At 41.1% G+C, this 17,966-nt stretch overlaps 1 protein-coding gene across 1 annotated transcript in view; it reads left to right on the forward strand.

Annotated features, from left to right (window-relative positions):
• LOC125890228 (protein crumbs homolog 1-like) overlaps positions 1-17,966 on the forward strand; it is a 113,257-nt gene that overhangs the window by 74,487 nt on the left and 20,804 nt on the right. Inside the window, exons 7-9 of the mRNA XM_049578758.1 lie at positions 7,159-8,112; positions 11,281-11,822; positions 16,070-16,235. Coding sequence (XP_049434715.1) covers positions 7,159-8,112; positions 11,281-11,822; positions 16,070-16,235 — 1,662 coding nt within the window. The remainder of the gene's footprint in view (positions 1-7,158; positions 8,113-11,280; positions 11,823-16,069; positions 16,236-17,966) is intronic.

The following is a 17,966-nucleotide window of genomic DNA, read 5'->3' on the forward strand; positions in this document are numbered from 1 at the left end:
GGCGTCCGCCATGGGTATTAAACAGGGTCTCCTATGAAATTTGTTAGGGGGAGGAGGAGGAGATTACAGCAAAGCATCTTAGGAGCCTCATTAAAGCCTGATGAAAAAAAACACGGTACAAAACATTGTGAGCAAAACAAGGGCTTTTTTCCCAAATGATCTACACTTCATTACTCTGGTATGCTACACTCTAAACATGTCACTCTTGTTCAACAGCAAGCTCCATATGGCTCAAAAATATGATCCTAACTTTGTATGGCATGTGTGCAAGAAGTCGACCTTTCACGTGCATGAGGTGTTCGTCATTATAAATGGCTGTTAAACCGGTAGAGATGATTCCCTCTTGGGACGCTCCTCATTAGTGTTTGGGCCAGACTAGGAGGAGCTACATATGTCTGGGTTAGGGTTAGGGTTATTAGTTTGATCAAATTTCATAATGCTTTCCACACTCTGGCTTCCTTAGGTTTACTCATAATGTCATCAGCAACATGTATATGCTTTAATAGCTTGATTTAGCAATTACTACAGAACCAGACAGAGAAAGAGAAAAAAAGTAGATGGGTACAGAAAAAAAAACTACTTTACTACTTCACTTTAATGTGATTAATTTGTGATTATTGTGATTATTTTCCATTTCCAAACACTTAATGTCGATTCTAACAAGGTGAAGCAATCCTTACCAAAGTGTCTGATTGGGAATCAAATGAATGCAAAGAAAGTTACTTTATGATCTTGACTTTTAGATTTATTTATTTATTTCAAATCAGTGCTGCACTGCTACAACATCGTGGTCTGAAGCCATGATATAAAGGTCGGAGACAACTTCAAAGTGCTTATTCTGTCAGTTACAGTGTTGTTTTGACTGTTTGTTCAAAAGGATTACAGTGTTTCACAATGTGAAAGTGCAGTTACTCTGATATAATTTTGATTACTCACTTTCAATGATACCCTGGTGAATTTGGGCGGCAGTAGCTCAGTCCATAGGGACCTGGGTTGGGAACCAGAGGGTTGCCAGTTCAAGTCCCCGCCAGGACCAAAATATAGAGGGTGGACTGGTAGCTGGAGAGGTGCCAGTTCACCTCCTGGGCACTGCCGAGGTGCTCTTGAGCAAGGCACCAACCCCCCCAACCACTCGATAGGTCCTGTTTGTGCATGTGTGTTTGGACCTGTGTGTAATTGAAAACAGAGTGAAAAAATTGAATTTCCCCTTGGGGATTAATAAAGTATATTAAATCAAATTTAAAAAAAAAATAAAAATTTGAAAGCATTTGCACTTTTCAGGAGTTCCTGTTTAGTTGCATTCTCTGATTCATACAGATCCTGTGTGTGTTAAACTATTGTTCCCTGCAGTAGTAAAGCATATGACTGGTCACAACATGCCAACCTGAGGACGTCCCCTCAATACATAACACTTGTGTGATGGAGTGTCTGTGTCGCTCTGCAGCTACACCGCCAAAGCACTAGTAGGCGGTGGGGTTATAATAGGTCTTTACCAGCAGTGTTTACATGTGATGGCATCCAGCTGCATATCATACCTCCACAACAGATGGCGTCCAGCCATGTTATGAGCTGATGCCACCTTATCATACTGCTGCGGCAAGTGCTGGCGTGTCACAACACAGAGAGAGGTTCCATCCAGCTGCATTGCCAGCTTACTCCGTCTGGTGCTGTATCATACCACCGCGAAAGGCATCTTTTGGCATCAGGTGTCTGATGCCAATATCACTTAGAAAGCAGCGATATTTGAATACTTTGGAATGAGAAGTAAATGGGCTGGAAGTGCTGTAAAGTTTGAATGATTCAAAAGACACCTAAAAGACACCTTCAAAGTGCACAAATTGGCTTCATTATAATGGCAAGGTTGACAGACAAAACACTTGGCTTTTGCTGGACACATTTTCCCCATAAATTCAACATGCTAACGTTACTAGCACAAGCAAGCAAGAGATTTTCTCTACTCATATGAAGCCAGGCACAACAGTAACTTTTAACAAAGGTAACATTGCGAAATTCTGCTCAATTATAACCTGCAAGGTTCACTGACAAATGAATTGTCTTATACTAGATATGTTTTCCCCACAAATACAACATGCTAACATTATTAGCACAAGCCTATGACATTTTACATTAAATAAGTGTGCCTAGCGGCTAGTGAAGTTTTGCCCTTCTCATGTGAAACCAGGATAAATTACACACAGGATTTAAAAGTCTGTTTAATCTACAGGGCTGTAGTGATTTGCTCACTCCAAAATAACATTAGTGTTTTGCTGGCTTTGGCGATGCAGTTGCCTGCTGTTATCAGTCTTTTTAGCTGCACCTGTAGGCTCAGCTGATAGGTGGGAGCTCAAACTCAAAGTACAGCGATAATTTAATTCCATTTGACACAAGGTGGGCTTTACTTTTACATGTCAACTGAGCTGTCTGGGAGTCTTTTAACATGAAAGAAGAAATTTAAAAAAGTGCATCACAGCAGGAAGCTGCTGTGGTGGCTTGACTACAAGTAGGGGGCTGTCAAAGAGACAAAATAGCAGCATACGATTAACATGATAAAAGGTAAAAAATAACGCGTTGTTGTTCGAACCTTGATCACACTGGGATTAAGAAGATTCTATCACACACTAACACATACACGCACATACACAAACGCATACATTAAAATCCAATTTAGGTTTGATACCAGTTAATTAAATAAAAGCTACAAAAGTGCAAATCCAAAAAGATTTTTTAAGATTTAGTTTGAAGCTATCTACTGACTCAGAGCGTCTGATGTCCTCTGGAAGGCTGTTCCAGAGATGAGGGCCAATGACACAGAATGCAGCATACCATGCCTTTTAGTTCTACTCTGGGGGACATTCAGTAGACCACAGGTGGAAGATTTTAGGGATCTGGAGGGAATGTATTTGACCAACATATCAGATAAATAGTGAGGAGCCAGACCATTAAGAGATTTAAAAACTAAAAGTAAAATTTTAAAGTGAGCTCTAAAATGAAGGGGAAGCCAATGAAGAGACTTTAAACCTGGAGCAATGAGTTCTTGATGTTTTGTCTTAGTGAGTAGACATGCTGCTGCATTTTGGATCATCTGCAGTTTCTTTAAAGATTTCTTTGAGAGGCCTGAGAATAAGGGCTTACAGTAGTCATGTCTGCAGGAGATGAAAGCATGAACACCGAAGTTTTTCATTGTGTTCTTTAGATAAAAGAGGTTGCACATGAACAGTGTTTCTAAGATAAACATTTTTTTGGGGCATCCACATATTAATTTGATCAATACAGCATGACAGTTTTTCAATTGGGCTTATATCATCTGAAGAGAATGATATGTACATCTTCCTGTCATAGGATTTGAACCAGGTTAGAACTGAGCCTGAAATGTTTAGATTGATATGAAGCCATTTTAGAAGGACGCTGTGATCAGTGGTGTCAAAAGCTGCACTTAAGTTGAGAAGGACAAGAAATAAGGTCTTTCCCTTATCGAGTGCCATTCTAAGATCATTTACAACTTTTACTAGTGCTGTTTCAGTATTATGGTAGAGGTATTAGGTAGATTAGAAAATGGGCTTGAAGTTGCTTAAGACCAGAAGGTCTGCACTAGAATTCTAAAAGGGGTTTGACAAAAGCGGTTTTTAGAGCCGTGGAGAAAGTACCATTGAGCAGAGATTGATTTACAATTTCAAGAACATCCTCAAAACAACCAAACAGGTGGGGATTGGGTCAAGATCAAGTTGAGGTTTTGAGATCATTGACCACTTTCCTGAGCTGATCTTTTTTGACAGTAGAAAATGTGCTCCAGCTATAAGGAAGAGGAGAGTTGTTTGTCATAACCAGGCCAGGGAATACTAATTTTTTTTTTTTCAATACGCTGTCTGATGTTTCTTATCTTATCTTATCCCTGAAAAAGATGGCAAAATCCTCACAACTCAATGTAAGGTTGATCAGGTTGGGCTCTGGGTGAAGGCAGCTGACAGTGGAGAAAAGCTTGGGTTTTTTTTTTTTTTTTTTTTTAACAGTTATAACTTTCCAAAAATAGATATGACAAGTTTTGCGGGTCTCTTTGTTCAGTAAAGCTAGTTGTTGACTTAAAATTACCTGATGCACTTCCAGTTTAGATTTTCTCCACTGTCGCTCTGCCTTCCTACAAGCTCTTTTAACTTGAGAGATAGCTGGTGCTTCCCATAGTGTTTTTTTTCCTTGAGTATAATGTTAAAATTGGCATAAATTGTTAAAATGTTAAAAAAAAAAAAATAGGTCACCAGGTCCTTAAACCAATCTGAACACCATTTGAAACACGTGACATCTAGTATCCAAAGAATGTCTGTGGCAATGGTGGTTGCATTTAGATGACTTTTGGAGACAGAGATGTTAATTAATTTTACGTATTCTTAAAAATATAGAGTGACGGACTTCTGAATCAACTATAGGTTGCAGCGCAGCAAAGTTTTGTCACAGTTCAGTGGATGTGCTGAAATAATTTCGGGTTTATTTGACACACTGGTGATTTATTATGATTTTTTGAAGTTTGGAATGTGAAATGTCTTGAAATTAAGATTTAATGTAATAAGCCACACCCCCTTTAAGCAATCATTTTCAAATTTTGTGCATCAACTGAGACATGACCCTAGATGATGCAAATCAAGATTCGTACACATATCTTTGGCTGATTATGAGATATCAACTTTTTGCAACTGTAGCACCCCTATTGGTTGATTTGAATCAAACTTTCAGGGTACGATTCAGATACTTATGTCGACACTTCCTACAAATTTGGTGTCAATTGTGCTGAGCCACGCCCCCTCTAAAGTTCATTGGTCAATATCATCAAAAGGCAATGACATATCAAAAAGTCTTTAATAACGAATGTTTGGTGCAATCGGATCAGTGGCTTAGGAGGAGATGTCAAAAAGGTGCTTCACAAAAAATCTAATATGGCCGACAATGTAGTGGGCAGACCTTCAGGGTTTTTCAGGCTTTTGTAGGACCCCTTCACCTGACCATGTGTGCCAAGTTTCAAGTCAATCTGACATACGGTGCGTGGGTGGTGGACTTTCAAAACCAAGTTTTTCTTTACCTTTATTATAGCACTCCCATCTGGCCTAATGGCATGATATATCTTGAGCAACAATTGCACACAACTTCCAATCATTGGTGAAAATTTCATGTCTCTACGATGTACCATCTCACAGGAATTTGCAAAAACAATACATGAAGGAATAGTTTGACTTAGGCAAACTGTTGTTTCAATTTTAAGGGAACATTTAATTTAAACATAACATTTTCAATAATTTGAAATTTTATCCCACAGTCCCATTTCCCATTCATCTCTGGCAAGCATAAAACAAAACGCAGAATTTTGACAATAAAGTTGGATTTTAAAAATTGTAGGTGCCATAACATCTGAAATCTGACAGATAGTCATATTAAGGTCAAATTAACAGCGAGTTAAAGAGAAATGTTTAAGAAGCACTCTGCACTCTGACGGTTGACTCCTCAGCTCTAGCTATGAACATTCCATCCCATAGAAACCAATGTAAAAACCTGAGAAGGGCATTTTTACCAAGCTTCAAACAAGTTTGAATATTTCAAAAATTTCGAACAAGATCTGAAAGTTGAATACAAGCCACAATGTATGAAAGATGGGGAACATTTTAAAGTTTGAATGTTTTTTTTTTACGTGAATGTATGATAGGAGAAATAGGAGTTGAAAATGCTTGAAAAAACTTGAAAAATTTGTGTCAAGTTTTAACAGTCCCCTCTCTGCTTGATTGAGGAACGATGCCTGAAAAACACTGAATATTTTGGAAAGCATGAATGTTATGAATGAGAAAAATACAAGCACACCATTCTTAATTGAGCTGAATAATTTTGGTGCTTGATCAGTTGAGGTTTAAGTCTTCCCACAGGCAATAAATCTAATGTGATATAATCACAAGGGGTTGAGACTGACTAGCTGCTTTTCAAACGTTAATAATAGATCAATATGGGCTCCATGTATGGTTCCAACCATGCCCAGGCCTGAAACCTTGAACCTGCAGCACCTCCTGCAGGTTCAATCTAGCAGCTTCTGCTGCTAGTGGGCAGGGCCTCCACAGGCAAGCACATGGAGCAGGGAGGGGGTTCAGCACTGCATTCCTCTTGTCAAACACTGACAGGAGCCAGCTGGACGCTGGAGGCTTACCGCTCTGCCTGGGCTGGGCTGCAGACAGGAGAGGAGCAGGGGGTGTGAGGGAGGGATTCAGGGAGGGATGAAGGAGGGAGAAAGAGAGGGAGGAAAAGAAAAGGTAGGCAGGGCTGCTTTGTAATCACTTCTGCCTGTCTGTCTGGTACAGAGTGGAGGAGTGAAGGAGCTTTTGCTCTGTAAGTTAGAAAGAGAGAGAGAGAGAGAGAGAGAGAGAGAGAGCCTGGTTGTGTCACTTCTGTCATCCAGCATTGTGAGGAGTGAGTTGGTTGTTGCCACAGTGGATCATGGGTGGAGGCAGGTTGATGCTGCTGCTGCTGCTGCTGCTGCTTCTGTGCTGCTGCTGGGGGCCCTGGCAGCTGAAAGGTAGAGTATGCTACAACACTTTATTGCTAAATTAACAAAGCATAAAGTTGCATGCTTGTGTATGAGGGTGGAGTCTTGGCACAGAGAGGATGAACAGCTTTAGGGTTCCTAGGGTGCAGAGTATTTTAAAGGACTATGTTAATGCAAGCTGACTGCTGCTGCTGCTGCTGCTAGGGCTTAATGTTGAATGCGGTTTGATTAGGTGAGTTTGACTACTGAAACCAGGACGGACTGTACAGGATGTGTGTGGCACAAGTTTGTCTGACCAGCATATAATGCATAATTTCAGTGTCTTGCTGATACAATCAGGATGACAGATACTGGTTTAATTGCATCAAGGAAATTTGTGCAAATCTAATTCTCCTCTAATTGTGTTATTAAGCAAACCTACCTGTTCATTTGTATACATACATGCATTAGCTCTGTATCTAATTAAGTCATTTACTGTAGTTTGACTCTCCAGGCTCCCAGTGCATTCCCCTCGTTGTTTCATTGATTATTCAGATTTATGTGATTAAATTATCATTAAATATGACTTCCACTGTGATCCATGTGAAGGTTGTGTTTTGACTGTCTGACTGTGAAGTTGTAGTACTAAATGTGAGTGCCTCTTCATGCAGGTGTGCACTGTGAGGTGGACGTCAACGAGTGTGACAGCAGTCCCTGCCAGAATGGTGCCACGTGTAAAGATGCTGCCAACTCCTATAGGTGTCTCTGCCCCATGCCAGAGCCTGGCCAGGAGCCATGGGGTGGGCAAGACTGTGACGTCCGTCTGGTCGGCTGCCAACAGCACCAGTGTCAGCATGAAGCAGGTTGTGTCTCTGTGCTAACCGATGAAGGAGAACACAGCTACACCTGCCTGTGTCTGTCTGGCTGGACTGGAGAACGCTGCAACACCTCCACCACCTTCTCTTTCAACTCTGAGGGCTATGTCCACATGCAGCTGCCTGTTTCCAAAAACAGGACAAAAAGGGAGACCAAAGACCACAATCACGGGCTCCACATGCAGCTCCGATTCAAGAGCACTCTGCCTGACATGGTGCTGTACTACCGGGGCAGCATGGAGCACTTTGTCTCCTTGGAGCTTGTCGGAGGCTCCCTTCAAGCCAGGGTGAAGTCTGGAAAGGTACTGCAGGTTATTTACCCTGGCCCAGTCAATGACGGGGAATGGCACCAGGCTACTGTCACCATGGATGAGAGGCTGGTTCTGGTTGTAACAGGACCTGGCTGTGAGGAAGAGTGCCTGGTGAAAAATGAGGGCTACAACCATCTGATCTTCCTGCAGCCTAGCTCCTTTGAACAGCTATATGTTGGAGGGGCACCGCAGGAATATTTAGCCCATACGTCCAGCGGAAGGGGCTTCATTGGCTGCATGGAAGACCTTCAAGTTGATCACAAGTTGCTTCTACCTCAGGACCTCATCAGAGAGGAGAACCAGGGCTTGGAAATAGGATGCAGCAAAAAAGAGTGGTGTCAAGATGATCCATGTATGCGGCATGGGCAGTGCGTGGACATGTGGGTTCGTTCCAGCTGTCGGTGTCATCGGCCCTACTATGGAGAGAGCTGTGAGAAAGGTAAGAGTACAGTGGTGGAAAAAAGTTTTCGGACACCCTTAAAATTTTACACAATCTCAAATATTATCATGAAATATTTGTGGAAAAATCTTTTTTGTGTTTCAAAAGGTGTGGCTGCATTAGACAGATACAAACAAATACAAATTATATTTTTTTTGTTTATTGTTTACAAGAAAAACTAACAAAACTAAATTCTTGACAGTTTCAATATGTCAGTTCTCAACATTGTCGGTATCAAAGTCAACAAATAACAGAGAATGTGTTCAAAACTGAACAAAAAATAAATAAACCATCACATCATCAAATTAATATTTAGTAGTCCTGCCATTGGCACGTAGTAGAGCTCTAATCCTGGCTGGCATGTTCCCCACGAGCCTTTCACACTGTTGAGGGGTAATCTTGTCCCATTCTTCTTGAATTACTGCTTTTAATTCTTCTAAATTCTTCGGTTTATGCTTTGAAACAGACCTTTTGATAATCCACCACAGATTTTCAATGGGGCTCATGTCCGGGGATTGAGCTGGCCACTCTAAGACCTGGATACTGTGCTCCTGCAGCCAAGTTCTACTGGCCTTGGATGTGTGGCAAGGGGCATTATCTTGTTGAAACATCTAGTTTTTACCTCGATGGAACAGTGCAGCAGAAGGGAGCATGTGGGTTTTGAGAATGGTACAATACTTGGTAGAGTTCAATGTGCCATCACAGACAGTGAGATGACCAACACCAGCAGCATTCATGCATCCCCAAACCATGATACTGCCTCCACCATGCTTGACAGTAGGTACTGTACATGCTGGAGATAATGCTTCGCCTGGCCTTCTGTGTACCCTCACATTAGTAGGAGGAAGATAAAGCTGGAAACTGGACTCATCTGACCACAAAATCTTCTTCCAATTCCTGGCTGTCCAGTTCTTGTGTGCCTGGGCCCAACAACGCCGGGCTAACCTCTGTCTCTCATTGATCAGGGGCTTCTTGATAGCCTTGTAGGACCTTAAGCCATGATCTAAAAGTCGGCCACGTACAGTGCGGGTGGAACACTGGACACCAGTTTGGTTTGACCACTGCTGCTGAAGCTCCTGTGATGTCATTCGGCGGTTTTGCCTGCACATGCGGATCAGGATGCGGTCATTTCTTGCTGAAGAAACCCTTGGGCGCCCAGATCTTGGTTTGTCTTCCAAGCTGTTGGTTCGTCTGTATTTCTGCAGAGTGTATCCAACTGCTGAAGGACTGCATCTGCACTTCCTGGCTATCTGGCGGCAGCTGTACCCTTCCTGGCTGAGAATCTTTATCTTCAGGCGTGTTTCCTGCGTTAGGTTCCTTGTTTTAGCCATTTTTGTGTCTGAAGAACTTTCAAATGTGCTGGCTTTATGTAGACACGAAGCTTGGCAACAAAAATTGTGTCTTTTAATAAAAAGAACAACCTTCATCACTGGTACCAAAATGACCCAATACTCAAAATTTCGTATGTTTTTTTATGGAACCAATCAATTTTAAGTTTTTAATGGCTTTTTTAGGATTTATTTAGTATTTTGACTGTGACTGTACTAAAAGAAATTGCACTTGAAGACCTGATTCTTAATGCAACATTTCACAAATGCATGGGGTGTCCGAAAACTTTTTTCCACCACTACAGTACAGTACAGTATACCTTATAGGTTTGCAGGAATGCACTCAACTTTTAGCACAAAAGCACTACTTATGGACCCCTGGATAGATTTCTAGCAATCAGAGTGGGGGTCTCTAAGTCGTGTTACAGGAACTGTTAGAATGCTTTTGTAGGTGGGACTCTTGTCTTACAGCTAACACTAAAAACAACAGCAGATTTTTGTATCCTAGTCAAAGACAAAACAAAATGTATGAATGAAATCAAACTCCTTCCTAATGATCACTCAACAAACACCTTGACTAGACAAAGCTGGATAAATCAAAGTCTGAGCTTCTTTACCTCTTCCACTATGTAACAGAATTAGCTGTTAAGGGCTTCTGTTATGCCAAATTACAATTACAAATTCAGGTGCAAAAAAACAAAAGAAAAACAACAACATATAACTATCATGTCTAAATGTAATTTTTGAGACTGAAAAAACACTTTATTTAAATTAGCCAATTAGTGTTTCTCCAACACTGTTTGACATGTTGGACACAGACAGCTAACACAGCACCTGCTGATCTTTGCTCTCCTTTTTTCTCTGATAACTTAAGATCCAGACATTCAGGAGGTTTTTACCAGGAGCCAAAATATCTGCAGAGGTCTCTTCCTCTCCAAAACAAACCGACCCAGTGATTTACACCGGTAAAAACACTGATTAAAACAGTTTCAAGAAAAAAAAAAGTTTTTCCAGTGCTGTTCACCTTGGAGGGGCTACTAACTATGTTGGCCAACACAAAAATGTAAATGGCCCTATCTAGAGCCAGTGTTTGGTTTGTCCTTTTTGGGCTACTGTAGAAACATGGCAGTGCAACAAGATGATCGCCATAAACAATGGCTCGCTTCCTACATAGATATAAACGACTTATTCTAAGGTAATGAAAACACAACAATTCTCATTTTCAGTTGATTATACACTAAAGAATACATACTTATATTCCATTTCTGCCAATATATTCAACTAAATCCTACTCACTGCACCTTTAAAGTGTCAGTCCAGTAATTAAATGTTGTACTGCCATAAAGTTGGAGCACCAAATAAACAATAAGGCAAAGATCAAGCAAATTTATTTGTATAGTGCCTTCCAATAGCAAGTTAATTTGAAGTGCTTCACATGTGACATAAAAGGAAATCAAGGCAGTAGAGGCAAAGATATCCTGACATTTATCCCCTACAGTATGGATTGATCTCCAAAAAGCACTGGATCCTACACTTTCTATAATGCCACCCTTCCTGGTAAAAGCAGAAATGTCAAAATTTCCTTTAAAAAGTTGTACTGTTTTAGTGCAGGCCAAGACACACAAGTAATGTGTTTCGAAAGAGGTCCTCCGTAGCCTTACAAGATATTATAAAACCGTTTCACAGGCTGAATAGTCTCCTGAATAGTCTAAACTGATATGTAAAACTAGAGTGCCCCTTCAAGGAAGCCAAAATACAGTATTGTTGAAACAGGAGTAAGCATGTGCCAAGGTGTTGGGGAAAGATACTGACAACTTTGTGCTTTCCAACCTCTCCTCAGAGTACCCATCCTGGACCTTTGGTCATGAGAACACCACCAGCTATGCTGCATTTAACATCTCAGATACCCATGGAGACAACTTCACCATCTCCTTTTTGATGCGCTCCCTCAAACACAACGGTCTGCTGCTGCAGCTCCATCGAGAAGGAAAGCCCTACCTTACAATCTATCTGAAAGAGGGCACTGTTGCTATTTACAGCCCTCACACCACACTGCTGTCAGAGGCCAAGTTCGTCACTGACGGCAACAATAATTTAGTGACTGTAAAGGTACAGTATGGCCATGTGGTTTTCCCTAAAGCAGGGTATCATCGCGCCTTAGGGAACGTGAGTGTAGAGGCAGGGGATGTGGCGTATTTGGGAGGGCTTCCTGCAGGTAAGGGCATATATGCCTGGGGTGGACATCTCAAGGGCTGCCTGCAAGACATTCGGCTGGACCACAAACATCTGACCACTGAGGATCATCTGGAGGGGGTGGAAGTTTACCAGGCAAGGACAGAGCAGAATGTGCTGCCAGGATGCCAAAGTGATGACACATGCAAGGTAAATGAGAAATGTATAGCCTGCTGTATGATTATCACCTCAATTACAAAACAAAACACACTTCGTTGAAATGTGTGCTTCTGTAGAGAATAGCTGAACTGACTTTGTTTGTTTTGCAATGTTTCTGATCAGTTAGTATGGGAATACAATTAAGATTTTTTTTTTCACCACAGCAAAATTTTATTTAATTTAAAGGGTCCCATACTAATCTCATCCATTTTGGTCAGGGGTCTTTTAAACCTACTGCTAATCTCTTTAAACGGTAGCATTGTACATTTCTGCAAACCAAGTATAGGTTTCATTTGTACATTTCATCATATCAATGTTTCTTAAGGCCCTGACACACCAAGCTGACAGTTGGACATCGGTCAATGTTGGACCGTCGATGAGCATCTGTTGCCCTGCCCCTATCAGTTTTATTTTGGCCCATTCAACACAGTAATATATATGTATGCTCTTCTCTCTCAGCACTGGATTGTGTTGTTATTGTGCTAACTGGCTAACTAGCATCAAGACAGTCTTCTGGTTTCTGTTTATCGATGAAGATTACAGACTACCGCCATCTGCTGCTGTGGCAAGCTATTTCCTCTCACATAGGCGCAGAATAGGGATGTCCCGATCAAGCTTTTTCCACTTCCGATCCGATACCGATATTACAGCCTTGAGTTTTGGCCGATACCGATCCGATCCAAGCACGTCTTATACATATTCACTTATTTTGTTGTCAGTCATGTTAGAAAAGGTTTGATCAAGCGATATTACTCTAACAAGAAGAACTACTTAATCGGGTTAGTTAGAATGATCCACAACAGTTGGTATGAGAAACTGACCTGTTTATTGTTAACACGGTTAAATAAACAAACTTTGAACTTGAGCATTAACATTAAATAAAAAATATAGCTGGTTTGCTTTGGCTGCTTTGGCCCCTTAATAAATAGAAAATAAATCAACACAAGAAGTCTTTAAAATGTCTAATATTGAAATTAACACAGCAGCAAGACTCCTTACACTTGTACTTTGGCCCCCTAATGAATAAAAAATAGATTAACACCACAAGACATTGTTGACATTTAACAAACAATGCAGCCTTTCTTTTTCAGTTATTTTAGTAGTGTCAGTGCCAGCCTGGTGCTGCTGTTTCCTGGGATCAACAGAGGGGACAAAAAAACCACACACAATATTGTACGACTAGTCCATCCATGCTCCAGTTTCACTAATTGTGCCCAAAACAATGCTATCAGTGCTCAGTCAGTGCTTAAACAGTAAGAGTGTAAACCAAATAAAAATATCATTCTCAAAAAACCAGAGCAGAAAACAAATGGTCAGTTAACTAAATTGACCACTACTCTTCCTACCCTCCATGCGTGTGCCATCTGCATGCTGGCCTGGTGGATTGATAGTAAGAGCTGGAGCGGATCACTGGAATGGACTGCTTGAATTGCGGGGTGCTGGGCTGGTGGGAAAACCTGGATCGTATTCTGTGAAAAACTGGATCGGAGTTCTTGGATCAGCATTTTTCCATGCAGTCCGATCCGATGCCGATGCACGTTTTTTGCTAATATCGGCGGCATCCCTAGCGCAGAATGTATGTACGTGCTGGTTGGCCGTCAGCTGTAGTGTTTGGGGTGTGTTCATGGCCAACTTTTTGACCAAGACATGGCAATGTGAGGCAACGCAGCAGGGGGCCTTTCTTGCCACTAGTTCTCTGAAGTTAGTTTGGTGTGTCTGGGCCTTAAAGTGACATAGTTCTAATTACATGTGTATGAGCTTACTGCCTCATAGTGAGCTGGATGGGATGGTGGATGGTGTGAGACATTGGAGAGATGGCTGCTGAGCTGCAGACCACTCTTTGAGACCAGCAAACACCATTTTAAGCCATAACATGATCTTTTCCTAACCATAACCAAGTGGTTTTTGTGCCTAAACATAAACACACATTACCCACAGCATTGTTGAAACGTAAGGAAACGCAGCATTTTAACAATTCCACCACATAATGACGTACAAATGTTACAAATCTGTGGTTTGCAGAAAACTACATTGCCAACATTTTATCTGGCGAGTGGGCTGGCTTAACTACTACTCATCTGTCATTGCAATTACCTGTGTTATTTCTACTATTATTCTCTGCAGCAGTGGTTCCCAACTGGTGAATCATGGTCCAAAAGTGGGTCGCAGGTCCATTCTGAACGGACCACAAGTGACTCACAACAGTGTCAAGTTTGTAAAAAGCACACTTTATTTTTTAAAGCAGCTGTGCGGAACTTTCTGTTTTCGTCGATTATAGCGCCCCTTTTGGTCGAAGCAGTATGACACCGACTGCAGCCTTCGGCTTCATTCGTAAATTCTCGACTGCAACCGGCAATTACCACATGCATTTGTTTTGGAGAGTGAGAGGAAAATCATGAATGTTCTGGCGTAGCTCTGAATTTCTTATAAACTGAAGACAACTGCCTGCTGTATATTTGTGTTCATGGTCACAGTCACACATAATTTTGTGGCGTTTGTTGTACTAGACAAAAGCGGTTCACATCAGCTACATTTAGCTTGCTTATAACTTCCATGTCGTCATATATTGAAGTGAAACAACGTCTAACAAGTTGCGGTATATTCTCTAAATAAAAACAAAAATTATATACCTGTCGATTAGGAAAAGGGCCAACTCGGAATCAGTTTTAAAACCTTTCAAATCTCTCAGCTCTCTCCACTTGGTGAATGCCTGACCGAGGTTTACACGCTTTTGGGCTCGAACCCTATCACTGTCCCTTTTTAGCCTTCTTCTGTTCTTTTTCTTTTAGATGGTGCTCTTTCTTTATCCACCATGACATCGAAAGTACAACCAAGTCCTTATAGATACATCTGATAAAACTGTTATGTGTTCAGCAATGCCAGTTGCGTACCGCTTACTCGAAGAACACTCTCTGTAAACATGGCTCTTCTTCTTCTCTCAATTTATTGGCGGATCGCAAACAACTTCCAGGTGCATACCACCACCTACTGTACAAGAGTGTGCAATGTGTCTGAAATCATTCACTACTCCCTACTACATGTCTGTTAGCCTGTTTCTTAAATCCTACTCGTAAACACGGCTCCTTCTTCTTCTGTGGTTTAATGGCTGCGGGCCGCTGCGGGCGTGCAGACTTACTTCCGCCTCCGGGTGCCATATTCTGGTTTGCTGACTTCCGCTGTGTCTGACCCAACCGAGGCTACGCTAAATAGCCATATAGAAAAAGGCTTTTTTGTCGCTGTCAGGTTCAAATAAATATGCGGATCTTCGGGGGGGGGGGGGGATATGAACAGGGGACAGTTTTATAAATGGTAAAAAGTTCTGCACAGCTGCTTTAAGTTCAGTGAATTTCTGGCACCGAGTTTTTATTTTGCTGTTTCCTGCTGTAGAGTGAGTGACTGACAGCAACTTGAGAGAGACAGCAAAGTAGCTCAACGACATGGCCAAATGCAAGTGTGATGCTGAGTATATTATGACTAAGGAGAAATCTGGACCCCATGGCTGGACGCGTTGGAAACCACTGCTCTACAGCACATTTTTCTGCTACTGCTACTACTGCTTCTGCTACCACTATTGCTAGTACAGGCCCTACTGTAGGCTATGTCTCCAGCTTCAGCAGCCCTGGCTCAGTTCTTCTTTAAAATAACAAATTAAAGTCAGCATGTTACAATACAATCTCTAGATGTTAACATGCTACTGTATATGAGTATTATTGTAAGAAGTGCAGTTCAGACTGATGGAAATGTACAACTTAGATTCTGAAACTCATTTAATTTCCTTCTCTGGGGTATGTTCCAAATTTAATTCCAGCCCATCTCGTAATTTTTAAGAAATTTCAGTTTCAACCAAAGTGGTGGGCTGACAGGGCCATCTGTAGAGCCACTATAGCATGGCTACATTGTATAATTATCCATAGTGCATCACATCCATCTTATCACAGATTGACAAAACTGTCTGCCAAATATTCAGATTTAATGGAAAAACTCCAGATAAATGCTCTTATGTTTTGCCAGTGTTTGGCTTTAACACTGAACCATGCTAATTGTGTTAGCACCTCGCAGTGCTGTCTGATAGCTGGGCTGTATTGTAGTGCCTTAACCCTATTAACATTGATCTGGCTGGAGTACCTTTGATCTGTAAGTTACCACTCGATCTTCTCTGTAGCTTTTACCTCTGTGGTCGCATCAGGTGAGAGATTTTACAAGACATCATCTCATCATCTGTGTTTGTCTGTGCACAGGATCAGCCCTGTTTCAATGGTGGACAGTGTCAGGTTACTTGGAATGACTTCAAGTGCGACTGTTCCATTAACTACTCTGGCCGGCTGTGCGAGACACGTTTGTGGTGTGTTGATAATCCTTGTCTTGACAGAGTGCGCTGTGTGGACTTACAGGATGGTTATGAGTGTAAGTAATCTTTTGACAATGATTATTACTCTCTTTGTTAAGGCAGGGCTAGTCAAGTCAAGTCAGGTCAAGTTTATTTGTTTAGCTCTTAATTTCTTGATAAGATTTACAGTCTTGAAGTTTCTGAAGTGTTGTTTAAGCACAGCCTGTCTACCTTAGACCCTCACTGACATTGAAGGGAAAACTGCTTAGTGCAAGAGAAGGAAGAAACTCCATTACCTTAAGAGTCTGACTGCAAGAGGTTCTGTGAAGAAAGATTATGCTACGACAAATGTATAGTTTATGGTTGATGCTTTTTCCAAGTAGCAGGAATAAAACTGGCAACAGGAAGCAACATAGACACATAGGGAATGTGACAACAGATTACCTGAACCAAAAAATTCAATTCTATTCAATTTCATTTGTAAAGCCCAATATGACAAATCACAATCTGCCTCAGAGGGCTTTACAGCATATGACATTTTGGACCCTCACACAGATAAGGGAAAACTCCCCCAAAAAAACATTAAGAGAGAAAAAACATGGTAGAAACCTCTGGAAAAGCAACTAAGGGATCCCTCTTCCAGGACGTACAGACATGCAATAGATGTCGTGTGTCCAGAACAGATCAACATGATAAATTAACAGTAATCCGCATGACAAAATGATAAATAAAAAGAGGGAGAGCCAGAGAGAGATACAGGGCAAACAGTAATGACAATAGCTACAATTTAGTAATAATATTAATAATAATAACAGTAATTTGTTGTTGTTTGGTAACATATTTTATATATTAATATATATTAGTATATGTATGTGACAATAATAATCATATGTGTATTATAACTGCATGAGTATGACTAATAATAACAGCAGTAGTAGTCGGCATCAAGCAGGACCACGGCACCAGCGCAACCACGACACACGATCCAGGCACAGCTGCAATTCAAGGGAACCTGCGAGACAGTGGAGCACAAAAGCTCTGGAGAAGAAGCCGAGTTAGTGACATGCAGTAAAGCAGAGTTAGCGATATGCAGTAATAGGACACGAATGTTAGCATGTGTAAGTCACAAGCAAGTCACAAGTCTTAACCATCAAGCAAGACAAGTGAAGTCAATGCTCAGGTCAAGCAAGTGACATGTAAAGTCATAGGAAATTATGATATTTTGGTCAAACATTAGCTAGAAAGCTAACATCTGACCAGCCAATAAGTCAGCTGAAAAGACATCTTTCTTTCTAGCTTTTGTAGTGATGATGAAGTTGGATGTTGTGGTGGTTGTGTCACTGATTTTTGAACTGCAGACTGCATACTACTGTTTTCTTCTTACTACCATTATCGACAACGTAATACTTGAATCCAAATTTTATTATTTTTTGATGAGCCCTCTCCATGATAGCTACTTGTGTATTGGCCTCTGTTGGTCTGCTGCATCCTATTAGGTTGCTAAGTTTGCATGCAGTGCACTAGAAATTATCCAGTTATGTTAAAAAAACAAAAAAATAGCTTCTCAGTGTCTAGAAAAATGCTTATATTAAAACAAAACTAAACAAAACAAAAATCAAGTCCTTTGAAGTCATCTGTCTCAAGTCTAAGTCAAGTCTCAGATCATGAATATCAAGTCAAAGTCAAGCAGAGTCTTTTGTCAATGTTAGTCAATGGTGTAGTGGTAGTTGATGAGGTCGGTGTACTACTATTTAGATGTGTAGGTTACCAAGGAGGAAGTGGATATACTGTCCTAGATATTTCAATGG

Source organism: Epinephelus fuscoguttatus, linkage group LG6, assembly GCF_011397635.1.
Source record: "Epinephelus fuscoguttatus linkage group LG6, E.fuscoguttatus.final_Chr_v1".
In the NCBI taxonomy this organism is placed as follows: domain Eukaryota; kingdom Metazoa; phylum Chordata; class Actinopteri; order Perciformes; family Serranidae; genus Epinephelus; species Epinephelus fuscoguttatus.